The 16707-nt window shown below is 40.4% G+C and overlaps 3 protein-coding genes and 1 long non-coding RNA gene across 4 annotated transcripts; 2 read left to right on the forward strand and 2 right to left on the reverse strand.

The window, feature by feature from the left end:
- The first annotated feature begins 327 nt into the window (after positions 1–327).
- On the forward strand, positions 328–1432 carry LOC135618051 (F-box protein At2g05970-like). The gene is made up of 2 exons (XM_065118952.1): positions 328–661; positions 774–1432. Exons 1-2 carry the CDS (start codon positions 328–330, stop codon positions 1430–1432), a joined length of 993 nt encoding a protein of 330 aa, XP_064975024.1.
- A 1449-nt stretch (positions 1433–2881) lies between these two features.
- LOC135616962 (SPX domain-containing protein 1-like) lies at positions 2882–5955 on the reverse strand. Its single transcript, XM_065116742.1, has 3 exons — positions 5517–5955; positions 4894–5026; positions 2882–3458 (listed from the first exon to the last, which is right to left on the reverse strand). Exons 1-3 carry the CDS (start codon positions 5814–5816, stop codon positions 3022–3024), a joined length of 870 nt encoding a protein of 289 aa, XP_064972814.1. The 5' UTR covers positions 5817–5955; the 3' UTR covers positions 2882–3021.
- Positions 5956–9935: 3980 nt separating this feature from the next.
- On the reverse strand, positions 9936–10964 carry LOC135616315 (ethylene-responsive transcription factor WIN1-like). Its single transcript, XM_065115510.1, has 2 exons — positions 10808–10964; positions 9936–10626 (listed from the first exon to the last, which is right to left on the reverse strand). The coding sequence occupies exons 1-2, from the start codon at positions 10885–10887 to the stop codon at positions 10086–10088; spliced, it is 621 nt and encodes a 206-aa protein (XP_064971582.1). The 5' UTR covers positions 10888–10964; the 3' UTR covers positions 9936–10085.
- Positions 10965–12256: 1292 nt separating this feature from the next.
- Positions 12257–12725, forward strand: LOC135616964 (uncharacterized). Its single transcript, XR_010488552.1, has 2 exons — positions 12257–12418; positions 12492–12725. It is a non-coding gene; the product is annotated as an uncharacterized LOC135616964 (long non-coding RNA).
- Positions 12726–16707: the final 3982 nt, after the last annotated feature.

The raw sequence follows: 16707 nt of genomic DNA on the forward strand, positions 1-16707 counted from the left end.
TAACCTATACCGATATAGTCAGACAATGATAAAGAAGAGAATGTTATGTGCATTATAACTTTATATGTTTGAACTAAGCTATTGTGATTAAAGTTTATATTGTCCTAAGATTACTCATTTATTTTAAATAAAATTTGATTGATGTAGATTTATATTTTTGAAACTAAATCTTAACTAACAATCACAGTTGAAATAATGTTTTTGATGTTAATCTGCAAAGCAGCTTTGTTAAAGTGATAGATCGAAGAATCGAGTGGAAAAGACTTTTCTACGCTTTCTTCTTTTCTTATGGCAAATTCGTCAGAGCTGACGATAGAACTGTTAGGTATGATTTATGATGAACTCTCGATATTTGATTACATACGTTCCAAAGCCATATGTAAACAATGGAACTCGATCTACAAGTTGGAGCACCATCGTCCTCCGAAGCCACAAGCTCCATGGCTCATGCTGCCCGGCGATAATAATTCCACTGCCAAGTTCTTCTCTATCGTCGAGAAGAAGATTTATAACATTCCATGCCCGGAACCTATGATCCGTACAAGGATCTATATCGGTTCTTGTCATGGATGGCTGACCACTGTGGATAGACTTTGCAACATGTACCTTCTGAATCCACTCACCGGGGCTCAAATCCCACTCCTTACCTTTCGTCAAGACTGTTCATGATTCCCAAGGACAAATCGTCAGATTCATCGTGGGACAAGAACGAAACAAGTTATCTCTTTGGAGTATGCATGCGCTCTTCTTCGGCAAGGCTGTACTCCCTTCAGCTCCTGACGCAGACAATGACTTCACCATCATGATGATCTATGGCCTGTGGAAAAATCTAGCCTTTGCTCGAGCTGGGAATAAGGCTTGGACGTCTATAAGCTCACCTTATTGTTACACCGATATAATACATCACAGTGCCAGATTCTACACTATCAATTATCAACGTATAGTTGAGGTATGGAAGCTCGATGAACTTGCCATTAGGCATAGCATCATCAACTCAGACTTGCCTTCGCATATTTTCCTTGGGTGCATATGCACATATGACTTGGTCGAGTCCCTAAATAATAATTTGATGTTGGTATATAAGTTCCAAAATGAGTGGAGCCCTACTGATAACCCTAAGAACATTATGTGCATGGTGTTTTCCCTGGACGAGCTGGCTCTTAAGTGGACAAGGGTGAAGAGCTTACATGAGCAAACGTTGTTCTTGGGTAAAAATCAATCAATGTGCCTCTCTACTATAGACTTTCCGAAGTTGAAACAAAATTGTATCTATTATACTGATGATATGTTGGAGTTATGTGGATCTTATAAGTATACAAAACGTCATATCGGAATATTCTACTTGGAAGATGAGATGATAGGACCAATAGATCATCTTGGACATCACTTGAATTGGCCTCCTTCTGTTTGGTTGACTCCGAGTCTATCTTGAGTTGGGTATCGTTCAAATCTTATCATATCAATTTATCATTTTTTTTTTTTGTCTAGTGGAGATTGATTACTTGACAAAAAATCATATCATATGTAGAAATGTACTTGGCACAAAGCAACTTATAAAGCTTCCAAAACTAATTAAAGGGTGCTCCAATTTGAATTTATCTAAAATTGTATTTGGCATGATATTTCTTGGTTTTAGATTTAATAGTATTAGAATGGTGTTATTTTGGTTTTTCTTTCCTTGGAAAATTTTGTATGAATTAATTATAGGTAGTTTAGGCAGTTCAAATTCTTGTAAGTTCTATAATTTATTGTATCATTGTTGTCTAAAATAGTGTGTTCAGAATATATATTAACTTTTATTATGTTAGAATTATAAAACGATTGTCATTATTTTAAATCCTGATAACTAAGATCAATTAGATCCATTTATATCAGAATTATTTTCTTCTCTTCTTGATTTAATCAATAAAAAGAAGGGTGGTTTCTAAAAAAATATCCTAGAGGAGAGAGCCTAATGGATAAGGTTAGTTGAGCAAATATTAATGTCAACGATACATGCAAAAGGTAGACTTGACACAAGCCAAGCAACATGATGGGAAAGGCTATATGAGTAAGTTGTAGCCTTTCAAGTAACAAATACGGAACTACTCGAAGAACATGATAGTATTGAAGTATATAATCACAAGTGACAAGGAAGCGATGATTGTTAGAGTAAAGACATAGCAGTAACGATAGTTGATAGTTGGTAATTTTATGTCATTTCTAGTTGTGTTAGCAAAAAGGGGACAATTGTCTACATCATGCCAGTTAGAAAAGACTTCATATTAGTAATGGATGTTGAATTCTTGAATAGATATTAGACAATAGAGTTATTGAAAAGTCGGCGTTGACTAGGTGTATCATTCTTGTTGACAAAAGGGTGACAAGCCCATGGTTAATCACCATGTCAAAGGTAAGGAAAGAAGCTTAAATCCTCATTAGAAATGATCACCAATGGCACTTATTGAAGTTGACTTGACTTCGCTCTGTCAGAACATTTAAAAGTCAAAAAAGCCTCTTGAAAATGCTAAAGCATCTACTCTACTTGAGAGCAAACTTCTTCCAACCTCAAACATCCTGCAAAACTGTGCCAAGGTATGCTCCGCATGACCCTTAAAGAGCTGGGGATCATTTCTACATCCCTGGCCAACCTTGAGCAATGGAGGGCACCGGGCGTCCCTGTTCTCGTGAACAAACAAGAGACTAACAAATGCTTATACAACATCCGTCGAGGTTGTACAGATCCAAAGGAGAAAACGAGGGCGTTGTCGGCAAATGAAAACTCTGGATTTGTTCCTTCTGTTCCAACAAATCCTCTACAGGCTCGGATTGGTGCTCTTCCGAGTAATTAATGGTAAGTAGTAAAAGCAAATCAATGCATCCTTGCAAACATTTTGGAGAATAGAGTGAATATTGGGCGTATTGGGATCTAATACAGGTAAGCTTATGATGAAGATACAAAAAGTGAAGATGGTGCTCCATCTCCGATCAAATCCCACGACTATCCACACGAGGATTAACCTTTTGAAGCATCATTCGTGATTACTTGGCTACTTGTTCTAATACAGGAACGTTGTTCCACCTTTCTTCCAATCCACTGTTCTGCAAGGGAGGCAATGAGAAGAAGCTCACGGTGGAACTCCCACTCCTAATCTCTTTCAAGGCCCGCAATGCTGCAATCGTGCTCTTCATGTACAAGCTCTTCATGTACTCGATCTCCTCCAACTCCAGAACCCCTCCGGCCAGTGAGGATCTGGGTTCTGCTGGCTTCTGTTCTCCCTTCTCCATAACACAGTCTTCCTCGGAAGTTGAGGATTTGTTCTTGGGAAAGAGTTGATCCAGCATGGCCTCACACTCCTTCACAAGCTTGTACAACAGATCCGTGGTGAAGAAGGGTTGCTGCAGCACCTTGTGGATAAAGGACTGTCGCATAAGTGCTCCTGTCCTCTTGTCATACTTCTTCAGGATCTTCACCAGCCCTGAACACAGAAACACAATCAGATTTGGAGGAGCTGGGGTGGGAAAGTTGGCGTGAAATTTTTTGTGCGACAATGAGAAGGTACAAGGCAATTTGTCGACAAAGCTTTTACTTATTGTGTTAACAAACGAGCATCATTATATTTCATCATCCTCTTTTGTACCTGTGCAATTATTATTTATCCATTTAGAAAAGAAAATCGATTTCTGTATCCTTCAAGATAGTATGGATTTTTCTGTTTGAAAGTATTGATGCTGAACTTGGTAATTCATTCATCTTGGAAAGATGTCACAGGTCTAAATCCTACTGTAGCACTGACGTTCTCGGAGACATCGATGGCATGATTAGTAGCATATGCTATAAAACTCAGGAAACTAGTTAATAATTGAGTACTATAGCACTAATGAATAACTCATGATTCTTAGTCCCATGCTTTGCCAACTTTGGCAAACATGAGGCAATCATTCTAAAGTTTAGGATTCGATGTCAAAGGTGGCATGACTGACTGTACCCACTGATCCGAACCGAAGTAGTTCATTTTTCAGCTTAAATGGATTTATTGACAAGAGTAATTCAATTAATAAATTGTTGTGTTTAGGTTTTGAACCTGAAAAATCAAGTCAAGCAAGTGGTTTTCTGGTTATTGTGTGATCACTGTCACGTTTGGATCTTGCAAATAGGTCAAATCATTTCAGTATTAGGCTATTCTATATGTCAGGTCGTGGAAATTGGACTAATACATTGGTAGTGGATTAGTTGTCGACCCAAGGAGAATAGTTACTAGATGAATTAGGCAGGTGAAAATAAGGTTTCAAATACCGATCGAATCTTGACAGACATTTACCAATTCAAACCAAGAACCGATATGGACGATACGGCTCAGTGCTAGTTTTTTTAGTAATACAAAGTGATCTGTTAGTCACCGAGTATACTGGGTACTGCAGTAAAAAAATCAACATCGGATCAAGATTTTAGACCTCGGATAGAAACAGGGTTACAGTCTTGGTTCTAGAAATACGCACATCCACACGACACAATGACACCGCTACACTGTATTTTAAATAATATTCGACTAAGTTTTCAGTACACTCCAAGACGCCATTTCCGTTGAACCAAGCAACACCATCACCCTGGCCTGGTCAATCCGACGTATATTATTTCATCTAAGTCATATAAGTCAAGTCTTAAGTGACAACCATTTATTTCACACTAGACTAAGTGTGAGGAGTGGCAACAAGTAGATGGAAGTCATTCTCTTAATCTCTAGTGTCACAATTAAATGTTCATAAATAACAAATAAAATTGAACTGAAAGTTTACCATGATCTACATTAACTCTGCAATAAAGAATTATTTCTAAGCAGCAAAACTAGGAATTTTCTGAAAAGAAGATATAGAATTTGCTTAGTGGGAGAGAGACTATCTAAAGCAACATACCCGTATAGTTGAGCGCACTGTAGTTCTCGAGGAGGACCATCTCCCCATGGAAATCTACAATTTCCTTGCTCACTTTCATCAACTCCTCCTTGGAATTATTCGAGATGGCTTCCGCAACTCGATCCTGCAGGTCCTGCAAAGTGACATATTTTATGAAGATCGAATTTAGGAAAATGCACCGCAATTCCCAAAAGAAGCATGAAATGCCACTACAAAGAAAAACAAGCAGAACCTGAGCTCTACTTGGATACGAATCGAACAAGAGAAAAGAAGATAAGACCAATTTGTCCCTCTTTGCCCCTCCTTGTTTGGATCAAGAGCAGTGACTACCAAAGGCTAACTTCAAATATTTTCTCTACTACTTGAACCGATCCACAAGATTTCGGGAGACTCTCGAGATATGTAACCAAAGAACACTTGTTAAACGTCATGCTCTTCTGAATAACCGCTCAAAAATAAAGACGGGATCTACAAAGCCATCCACCTAATCGTCCTCAAGAATTTCGATTCGGGATCGAACTTTGGCACCCAAAAGAATCCTTTTTCTCAATCATTTAGTTGGCTTATTATCTATTGATCCTATTTTTCGAATGCCGGGAACGAAGGAAAGCAAGAGGGATTACCTTCTGGCGGATGATGTACTCCTCCTCCTTCTCAACAAAGAAATAATTGAACTTGTCAAGCTCCGATTCGAGGAGCCTCATGAAATCCTCCTCCTCCTCCCGCATCGCCGAGTCTTCCGGCGCCGAGGAGGCGGCGCGGTCGTCATCGGCCACCCTCGGTCGCTTGGCCGGCCTCTCCCCTCCTCCACCGGCTGCGATGAGCTTGAGGCGCCGCTTGAGATCTTTGTAGGAGAGGAACTTGTCCCTCCACTCCGGCAGAGTCTCGTCGATCTGGTTACTAAGACTCTTCCCAAATTTCATCTTCAAGAACCCACCTTTTCCGGTCTACGTATGATCAGAAGACACCGGAGGTATCAGAGGAAGGAAAAGATCAACGAAAGAGAGAAAGATAGAGGGAAGAAGCCGGGGCCAGCGGATGATATAAAGGGGAGGGAGAGGGAGAAGGGTAAAGGGGGGGAATTGGAATATGCGGAGACAGGAGAGAGGGAATATGCGAGGAAGAAGAGGATATCTCAGGTTTTATTCCCCCTCTCTCGGTGCTGCTCTCGGTAGCCGACGATGCGACGGTGTCGGAGGTCGATGCGTTCGCATCTGACTGCTACAACGGCCGTATCGGACATGCCTCAAACCGTCAGAATCATACTGCTATAAAGGCTGTAACGGCTGCGATAATTACATTATTATTTGAAATTTAATGATATTTTTATTGGAGTGATTCGAGAACGAATCATCGACCCGATTTTTTATTTTTTATTTATCTTCTATATCAAGTGATATTAGACACAATCTGTACCTATTTTCCAGTAATTAACATATTCAATAAATTACATTTAATGACATCTTATTCGGAGTCGTTGTCGAAAGATAGCCGTCGACTTTCCCACACGGTAGGAACGTTGCACGACTATTGGCGCGGGGACCTTTGTGGTGTTACGCAAAGGTTGAGCTAACTGTAGGGTCCAGGACAGGAGTCAGGAAATTGGCCAGATACTGGTACTCCTCGTCAGCGCCCTCCCGGAGAACCACGGGAGCTTGCGCCGGATGTACCAACAACGGAATGATGTTGCCTGTTTTGATAGGACAGGAGAGCCGTACTTGCTATCAAAATCGACCTGACTCTGAGGGAATCTAAGCTGGATATTCCTTGCTCGAGGAATCTGACGGCCATCTTAATGCAGATTCTTGAGGCGTCCACGAGAACATCGATTTGAGCTTCTGCTTGGAGATCACACGAAGAAGTACTACCAATCGATTAATCCCAATAAATCACTCAAAGTAAAAATTAAGTGCATGCATTATGTGTCTGAGATTAGTCTAATCAATGCATTATTCTAAAAAAATTCTCGATCAAATCCCAGCAAAAGTTACTCGTCTAAAACTTTCTTTGGCGATCTATTGAAAAGACAAGCTAAATTTTGTCTAGAAATCCAATTATTCGTTTTCTTAGTTAATGTAATATTTTATTATAAGAATATAATTATTTATTATTACCTTTTTTTAATGTCAAACCACACAAGCTGTTGAGAATATTTTATTTAAAATTTTGGCATATATAAATGCATTTATCTTATTATTTTTAAAAGTTAAAACCGATAATTAAATATGAAATAGTGGGGATAACATCATAACCCTAAATAGACAAAACCTTTGTATGTGTGGATACATTTGCAAAGGTAAAGCAAATGATGTATGCTAATCATATTAAAAACATCTACAAGAAAGAGAGAGAGAGAGAGAGAGCAAAGGACTCTCCAGCATGTCTTTGTTTAAGAGAGTCGACAGCAATGGTATGGATAAGAACAGCAGGATGTCTTTTATTAGTCAAGAGATGGATACAAAAATAATTGATGGATGTCACTTGTGCTATTCGAGAGGAGAAGGAAAAGCCAAATTAGAATTAAATATTTGGAGCATATTCCATCCATGGATGCTTCATTCTCCCACTCCATTCCTATCCGATGATGTCATGGCTGTCTTTCTCTTTCTTATAATCAAACATTCAACTTTGATCAAGTCAGAAGGCTGTCTCAATCACAAACTATATCCAAAACATCATATAAAATGCTAAATAGATAACCTAAATACAAAATGACATAAATACAATATAAAAGTATACAAATAATATGATATTTAATAACCATCTAATGTTTTAATTCATAATGTATAATGGCGTCTGACAATCATCTTGAAAATTATTTTTTCTTATAATCGAAAGAAAAACACCTACAAGTTTTGATTATTTGTTAGTGAAGTGTTTAGTTCATGCAACATGAACAGACACTATCCATCTTAAACTTGATTTGAAGCTTCACCCCTCATACACTCTATTTAGATCTACAAATGCCATTACAAGATTTGGTATCCCTCTCCATATTCTTATGAACAGGTGTAGATGTTAGTATGATTTTTCAAAGAATAATAATAAATAATGGATAAGGAGCATAGATGAATTTGTGCTAGTTAACGTAAAAACTTATCAAATCATCCTAAAATCTTAGGAAAAGTTTTTTTTTTTTTTTTTTGAATTACCTATCAAATGGCCCACTATCAATGTTATGTGGGCATAGAGAGAGGCCTCCATCAAATAATTGATAGACAAAAACATCAATATGGACCATCATAATGGGCTCAATATTAAATCCAACTAACAACATGAACAATCAATTTGATGTTATATATATAATGGAAGATATAGAAAGAAACTATAATTTTACTTGGTGTGTGGTGACAGACTAAATTAATGAAGATTTTGACTCCTGATAGTAAAATTTTGAGATTAAAATGTCATCTTTACCATTTATCATTGATACAAAAAGAGGAAATACAAAGAAACTTCGAAGGGGCACATTTTCTTTGACAAGTAAATCATATTGTTCAAGAGAAGCATGCAATGCACAAATCATATGCAACTAACATCTCTTTGGACTATTAAAGCCATTCCTTTAGTCTCCCAAGAACTCAAAATTCTAGCTGGTGGTGCTTTCCTCCTGTGCCTCTGATGCCTATTTTTGTTAACCTAAACTTTCCAAGTATGTATACATGTATGATTGCAAGCAACTCCATACACTCACGAAGCCTCAAAACATCTTAGCATAGGGCATTACTTTAGATGGGAGGTGATACACTTTTAATTAGTTCCTCAATAATGTGGCACATTTACTGAGCTCAGCTGCCTGTGGAGTCCCCATTGTCATCATCTCATCCACCCCAGCTTTTATTGATGTACTTGGAGTAGGGGACCTTCCACTACATCCTTCTTTTCTCATTACACATATCTTGACTTTTCTGTGATCTAAACTGCTTATCTTTTAGCTGTCTCTTACATTTCATCTCCTGGGGCTTCACATCAGCTTATTCATGCCAAAAGAATAACCACAAGCAAAGCAAGTGAGTATCTTAATTATAGAATTCATGTTTGATCAGTTTCTTTGGCAGAAGATATCAGATGTTTTTGCTAGTCATTAAATTGTGCATTTGTGGACCAGAATTAAGGAAATATATGATTAAGATTGTTTTTGCTGTCGTGATCAACTCATCAGGTCGATGTGACCCTTGCATGAAATAGTGACTAATAAATGTTGGCAAAAAATGATGGAATGAACTGCAGGTGAGCATGTATAACAATCAAAATAACTTGGCTCTACTACTGTACCAAGACTCCTAACAATGGCATTTTCTTTTTACCTTCATCATGAGCACTGAAATGAGGCAAAAAAGATAGTAAGAAACAGTGAGAGAATCAAAAGAGTAGTATATGAGAGAGATTTGCATGCATGAAAATGTTTAGTGTTTGCTGGAGTCATTTGATGTGTAATAACTTCCCCACAAGGAAATGATGCGGTGCATGTCTGAGTTACTATTTAGTTTCAGGGAGTAAGCCTATCATAATGTTTTTGTGTTGCAAGTCTACTGATGCTTGTAAATTATGACTGTATAGATACCCAATTTATCTTATTGTCATCAAAAGAATCTTGTTGATTCCAGCCTCATGACAGCTTTTCCTTAATATAAAGCTTCAATAGTCCACACTTTAACCTTAGTCTTATGTCTGAGTGTTCACTATCTTTTCATTGCATAATACAAGCACACCAAGACTTGGAAGGGGAACCTCCTCCTTTCTTGGGTCCCTGCAATGCAAGCATGCAGCAAGCTGTCATAAATGCCTCTCTTATCTTGATATCTTCCTCCATGCAGCCATGACAGTAGATGGATAGATGCAGCTGTCACAAAAGGTTCTATGTTTGTTTGCAGAGTATTCTCCAAACACAGCACAAGAAAGCAACCATTTGAGCTTTGTTATATCTATTAACGGAAAGTTGGCTGATATTACAACTTTCGTACTCGACCTGCATCGCTTTCAAATAGCATGACACAATTGTATGCATTCAGATTAGGAAACAAACACATATAAAAGCTTAATAAGCGCTCATAATGGTGCAGCCGGCAATCCTTTTCACCATTCATCTTTTACGTGTTGAGGGAGACTGATGACAAGGTGGATCGGCACTTGTAATAGCAATCCAAGCAAACAGTATCGACCTACTGAATTATCCTTCTCTGCCATGGTGGCTAGAGGAAGAAGCTGTCTTCATCTGCGGTCACTGCATGTGAGGGAGAGGTTGTGCGGTTCCTGCTGAGGAGTTCTTCTATCATCTGCAGTGCCAGCATCTCTTCTTCGTCCATCCCTCCGACCGCCTCCTGCGACGATGTCCCTGCCCCGGCGAGCGGCGTCGGCCCCATCATGGCTTCCCCGGCCGCTTGCTGGGCATGGTGGCTGCTCGCATTGCCGAGCTCCACGGTCATGACCCAGTTGGAGCCGTCGCGGGTGCCGGCGCGCTTCTGCCACACTCCGATGTGGGACTTCTCGTTGTCCAGCCGGAGGCAGGTGAGGGAGGGGGAGGGGGCGGTCTTGCAGCACTTCCGAAGCTTGGCGCTCAGGACCTCCGACAGGGCCTTGGAGGACGCGCGGGCGGCGGCGTCCCCCTCGGGGCTCCGGGGCATGGGGAAGTTAGTCTTGGCGTTGCGCCCGCTCATGAGCACCGCGGCCTCGTCGTAGGCCCGAGCGGCCTCCTCCGCCGTCTCGAAGGTGCCGAGCCACACCCTTCGCTTACTGTACACCATCATACGCACAACCACAGTAAGAAAGAAGGAAGATGATGCCTACATTGTCGTCTTGACCGCAACACATGCAGTCCCACTGTTGTTACAAATGATAGAGAGGGAAAGAATGGCGAGCATTCAATAAGTTCGCCACTGACATGCATGCAGACAGCGCGCAGAGTACTACTTACAGGAGAGGATGTCTAATCTCAGACACCCAGGAACCCCAGTGGCGCTGCCTGACACCTCGGAACTTCTTCGACTGTACCATATCGTTGTTAAGTATCAACTCTGGCAGCCGGACAGAGAATGCAGAAGAGAGAGAGAGAGAGAGAGGATGAGAGCAGTGGATTAAAGATGCGTCTCAGTTTCACTGACGACAAAGTACAGAAGGTGCAGGCTTCGAACTAGAATGGACAGGTAAATATATAGAGAGAGTGGAGTACCAGAGTTAAGTTGGGGAGGGTGGAGAAGGGAGAGAAAGGATGGCGGAGGAGCTGTCGGTGAAACGTGGCCATCGGCCCGTAACCACCCACAGTACACTGGTAATAAACTCCTCCACCTACACTCATCAATAACTCATTTAATTCTTCTTGCCTGTGTGTGGGTGTGTTGTCTTCCTGAGCTGATCATGACGAGGCCTGTAGCTAATCTGGTTGATGATGATAACATGGCCTACGCACTCTACCTTGTAAAAAGCTTGCTTCCCCAGGGTTGATCTCTTCGTTGCTGATCCAAATATAACTTTTCCTCGTGAGTCATATCATGTTCGATCAATTAATTGTCTGGTTGAATTATAGCTTCACTTATATCACTAGTTTCTTACTCTTACGTTATTGTTCTTGTACTGTTCAGTACCAGTAACTCCAATCTACCCACTCAGAAATCCAAGTCCCGGGTTTTGGAAATTTGTGCATCTGCATTCAATCTCTGCCTTCTGGTGTGTTATCCAATTCGACCATCAACGATGAAAGGGCTCAACATGATCAGTGCATCCAGGCATCAACTACTTTGCTGCACACCAACACCGAACACACTGCACACGCACCTTGTTGATCTGGGAACTCAAACTGTTGGTCTCCGAGAGGATGGCTGCCTAACACCGCTGTTGGTGCTCCCAGCAGTCATGAACTGGACCACCATGAGACCTGTGAGAACGAAGACTTTTCTCGAGCACCCGAGTACTTAACTGTTGACGATTAAATGATATGCCATGAGTCATGTATGGAATTCATCGACGGAAACAACCTGTAAGTAAATGATATACCTTTTACGTGTCTCTCACACTAAAAGCTACATGGATAAACCACATGCATGCACAGAAACTGATAGGAAAGAAGCCAGTGGACCAAATGTTACATGCCTGGCAGTCATACACAGTAGCAGTGGATCTCAATTAATGGAGGAGCCACGGAAAGGAGACTAAGATACATGCGGACATTTACCACTTCATAACCATAATGGCAGTATAAAAAATTCAGATTTTTTTCTTAGAAAATTATTGATATTTTTACATGAATTTGATGTAACGCGACAGATTTAGCCCAATTGAGGCCCGAAAGCATCGTCTTCTCGTGGGCTCAGTCGTTATATATATAGGCATCTGGAATCTTCCACAGGAGTCTTGGGCGGTCCTCAAATATCCACCAATCTCGTTTGGCTCGCTCCCGCCCATCGCCCGACCCTGCCCACCTTCTCCTCCTCCTCTTTCTCCGCTCTGTTTCACTGCCGAAGACCCGATGCTCGGATTGGCTCGAGGGCAGGCGGCAGTGATGGTGGTGGTGATGCGGATGCAAGCGCAGGTATGGTTGATTGGTGACGTTGGGAGTAGTCGATCGATGATGAGGGTTACACTTACTAGAGTCGGATGTGCAGATTTGATGTTGCTGCAGGCTTCGAGATGGCTTCTGAGAAACATGAGCAGGCGGAGTTGCCATCGAGATCGGCATCGAGTTCGGTGTTTTGTCGCGTGATATGACACCTCGGTACGTAATTTCTTGCTTGCTTCGTTGAACTCGGTGCTTTTGTTCCTGGATTTGGTCAATTCTTGAGATGGGTATTAGGAACCGATGTGTGAATCCGTTGTATCTGGCTTCGGGAACGGCAAAAGGAACACACACATGAACCAAGAATGAAAACAAAAGGCATCATTATGAAAGGACGGAGACAACATGTTCGCAGTAAAGCAGACCTAGTGCTGTCATGGCCAATAGCAGAAGAGAACTGTGAGAGGAAAACTAGGTTAGAGGAACATAGATGATACAAAGGGGATCAACAGATTTGCATATTGCCACTGGCTGATTAGGTAAAATTATTGTATTCATGACCCTCCCTGCTTCTAATTCAGCCTCGTTATTTTGCAGCATAAGCATACAGAGAACAAAAATATTAAAAAGCTCAAAACAAAAAGGCAACGTTGGTTGTTTTATCAGTAAACAACAATAAAAATGGTGAAAATATTGAGTCAGTAAATCAGGAAATCCAGTAAAGAATGTTGAAGAAGTACGAGCAAGAGGGAAGGGAACGATTAGTAGATCACTGGTTAAAAGGTAATCGAACTTTCATCAAGAAATTGATTCGTAGAATTAAATCTTTTTCCTACTCGAGTACACAAATACTCTTGGGAGGTTGCAATTTGTTTTGTTGCATTGCTTATTGAATATGTTGATGATTTCTGCAAATTTACGTATTAGTCTTAAGCATTTATCTGATATTGCATCAACAATGGGAAGAGGAAGAATGCTTTCATGTATTTCACATAGAGAAGGATTATAGCTTCATATTTACAGTATTTTATATCTTTGATAATGTGAAGTGCATGTTTAGCAGGCAGTATGTTATATCAGTGGCTTTCAGGCATAAATGGTGGTAAGCTGAGCATTTTTTTATTTCATTGAATTGTGTCTAGTTTCATTGATACAAGCCTTTAATTCTAAAGTCTTGACCACTACTGGGAATATCAATTACAACCACCTGGAACTCAGGTATCCTAAAATCTGGGCCCATTTCTGGACTTATAGAATCATTGATATTGGACTAACATTCTACATTGTTGAGTTATATAGCCATTGCTTCTTTGCATGTCAGCAGTTGTAGAATCATCAGATTACTAGGAACTGATATTTACATACAGGAAAGATCGTAGATGTAGGAAGTATTCAGAAAAAATTATGAGTTTCTGAGGCATTTAGCAACCTCAGGTAAACTACATATGGATGCTAAAGACCTTGATTTAGGCTTAATTTCCTGACCTTATAAACTTAATAACCTTTTCTTGCCTCTGATCATCTCTTAGCAAGTATCCATCTTTCACTATTTAGGCGACGTTTGGGTTAGACTCTTATGTTAGCTTAAATGGTGATCGAGACTCTTGGAACCTCCAGATTAATTGGGCATGGACTTTATGTCGAGCCCAGTGGACTTGCTGGATCAAATTGATTGGCCTACTAAACTTCATGGTGGGTTCGCTTATCTCAGGCTTGACCTCCCTTGTGTCGTACCAACCAATTAGGAACTTTATGCAAAATAATGTGATTTTTTTTTTTTATGAATCAAAGATTGACCAGACCAATCCAGTCGATTATGTTGTCAATCTCTGAAAGTGCTGTTTATTTTGTGGCTCACTATTCCTGAGAGACATGTATGCATTGAGTCTGATAGTTGTTTTCTGGAAAATTTTCCAAGTAAAAAGGAAAATTAAAAAAATATATTTCCTACCTGTGACACGAGGCCAACGCTAGGAATGACAACAGGTTGAATACTCATGAATTCGGATTTGATTCAGATGCTGAGTTATTTTATCTGAATCTGTTTTAGATTTGATCAAAGGGCATTGGTAATTAAGTTGGTCGAGTAGATACTAGTAAAAAAGAATGTCAGTATCATTTTAACATTTAAATGATAATGAGTAGATCAAGTCCAACATCAGACACTCGTAAACTATGTGCTGAAGCCTCCTCCGTCTCCAAAAGAAGTTCCATAGCGGAAACATTGAGCTAATTCATGTAAATTAGTTCGCCACGGCTTTCTCGCCATTTACAAGTGAAGAGGATGAACTAAAGATTCCGTTGTGAGTGACAAGGTGTTCATTATGGATCTCAAGGAGATCCCTTGAGCAAGTTTCTCTCGTGTCACATGCAAGACGTGTGCCAACGTGCATCCCAACACAATTGATGTGCCTACTTGCATCCTTTGGGTGACATTTGTCAGAACTTTGGCACAAAGTCAACGACAACATTAAGGAGGCGTAGTGGCTTTTCATGTCAGTAGCAATGGAAGAAGAAGTAGCAATTCCTTATCCAAGACGGTCTATTTAGTTTAGAATTCGTGTATGCCTGCATTAATCATCAGGCTGTGCTGGAAGTAGATCGCGAATCACAAATCGCATTCGACCCCATAATTTATGTAGTTATGTGGCCACACACAAGATTTTCACCAATAATCCCCACAAATCCTCGATATAGCAACTGTTGGTGTGTCGGCAAGTTTCCTATCATAATTGAGTTGAGGGGTGCTTTTTTAAAAGTGATGGTGTTGGTGGTGGTGTGTCAAAGAGGCCTCGCTGTCTACTTCTTTTTCTGAAAGGTACAGATCATGATAGTTGGATACGGCGTAATAACTGCACGGCTGGAGTTGATTCGTCTCCGCTGAATTGGGCAACATATCAGAACCCACACGTACATCAGATCCCTGCTACTTGCCGCGTTAAGCCCCTCGGCGTCTTCGTTACCTTGGTGAGCATTCCGTGTTCCTTCACCCTCGACGGCAACTCTTTAGGGCAATGGTCTTTTCATCAGACAGACAGATGAGTTAGGGTGTGCCTCGACTAAGGATATTTTGGATCCACAAGAATGCCTTCCCAGCGTGAGAGGAACCTTTCTTTCAGTCAGTCACTGGCCCTGACTGCTTTGATGATCTTGATGGGCCATCTCCATCTACCAAGAGAGCAACATGTGACTACATCTTGAAGTGCCCCGCTGCGTCTCCTCTGCAGTAGGTCCATTGAACTCTTTGTTGGCTCTAACTTTGATAAATATATGGTATCATCTATTCTCGAAGAGCAAGTAAGTGGTGGTAAACTTCCAGCAATGGAATGGGTAGGCTGCCGACTGCTTGCTTGGATTCATCTTCCGGTGGGCGTGGGCGGGTTCCATTGACCTTCATCTTTGTGCATATCCTTGGTTTTCTTTTGTTAGGAAACTCTAGGGAACGATACTGCGGTTGCAGGGAGGTGGTCCCGGGCCTAAATGGTGTGTTCCCAAATTATATATTGTTGGGTGAAATCGGTGTTTTGTGCCGCCGTCTTCATATTCCCATACTAATTGCCTTAAATAGTGGGGCCCTTACGCGGTGCTTAATTTAGAAGTAAGTGATTACAGAATGCGACAGTGAATTAATAGTTATTTGATTTGATAATTAAGTTTTGTTATAGTACATTGGTCCATCCAAATATTAAGATCCTCTACATATACTCCTGATAATACAATCTCATTCTTATTCCAATAAGATCTCATTCCCAACTTTCTTCAAGACTCAATTAAATTTTTTAGATATATGATCACTTTAAAAACCTCAGTCTTCTAACTAATGTGTATATCAAACAATATAGATATAGGAAAATATAAATTTTAAATACGTGATTTTGATACAAGTAGTATAATAAAAGAATCAAGCGTGTAAAATGGCTTGTTCATTTTGATTCGAAGAGTCTGCGAACCAAATATTTCAAGGTTTTTAGTTTCTAGTTCTACTTCCAGTGAGGTTGTGATTCTAGTATGCTTTGGTTCCAATGCCTAACCAATCACCAACTGAAGAATTAGTGTAGAGTGTGTATCTTGTGTTTGTGATTTCATTTAATTGGTTATCCCCACTTGAAAGAGACCAAAGGTTGATAGTCTCCCACGTTCTCTCCCATGGTTGGGCAGAATCTTATGACATTTGCTGAGTAAATAAAGTCACATCAGTGCATCCTTTCTTCCGTGGACCACCGATAGAGGAGGTAGGAGACAATGGCACATGAACAAAGCCATCCTTTCTAATATATAATTAGCATGCTAATGTTTCTAAAGCCGTGCTTTTTTGCCTTGTATGG

This window comes from Musa acuminata, chromosome BXJ2-7 (assembly GCF_036884655.1).
Source record: "Musa acuminata AAA Group cultivar baxijiao chromosome BXJ2-7, Cavendish_Baxijiao_AAA, whole genome shotgun sequence".
Lineage (NCBI taxonomy): Eukaryota > Viridiplantae > Streptophyta > Magnoliopsida > Zingiberales > Musaceae > Musa > Musa acuminata.

Bases quoted from the DNA above. Each gene is read 5' to 3' on its own strand.
- LOC135616315 (XM_065115510.1), bottom strand. From the start codon at position 10,887: ATGGTACAGTCGAAGAAGTTCCGAGGTGTCAGGCAGCGCCACTGGGGT. The intron at 10,627-10,807 runs GTAAGTAGTACT...GATGGTGTACAG, and splicing joins GAGATTAGACATCCTCTCCT to TAAGCGAAGGGTGTGGCTCG.
- LOC135616962 (XM_065116742.1), bottom strand. From the start codon at position 5,816: ATGAAATTTGGGAAGAGTCTTAGTAACCAGATCGACGAGACTCTGCCG. The intron at 5,027-5,516 runs GTAATCCCTCTT...GTCACTTTGCAG, and splicing joins AGTACATCATCCGCCAGAAG to GACCTGCAGGATCGAGTTGC. The intron at 3,459-4,893 runs GTATGTTGCTTT...TTCTGTGTTCAG, and splicing joins CAGTGCGCTCAACTATACGG to GGCTGGTGAAGATCCTGAAG.
- LOC135618051 (XM_065118952.1), top strand. From the start codon at position 328: ATGATTTATGATGAACTCTCGATATTTGATTACATACGTTCCAAAGCC. The intron at 662-773 runs GTTCATGATTCC...TACTCCCTTCAG, and splicing joins CCTTACCTTTCGTCAAGACT to CTCCTGACGCAGACAATGAC.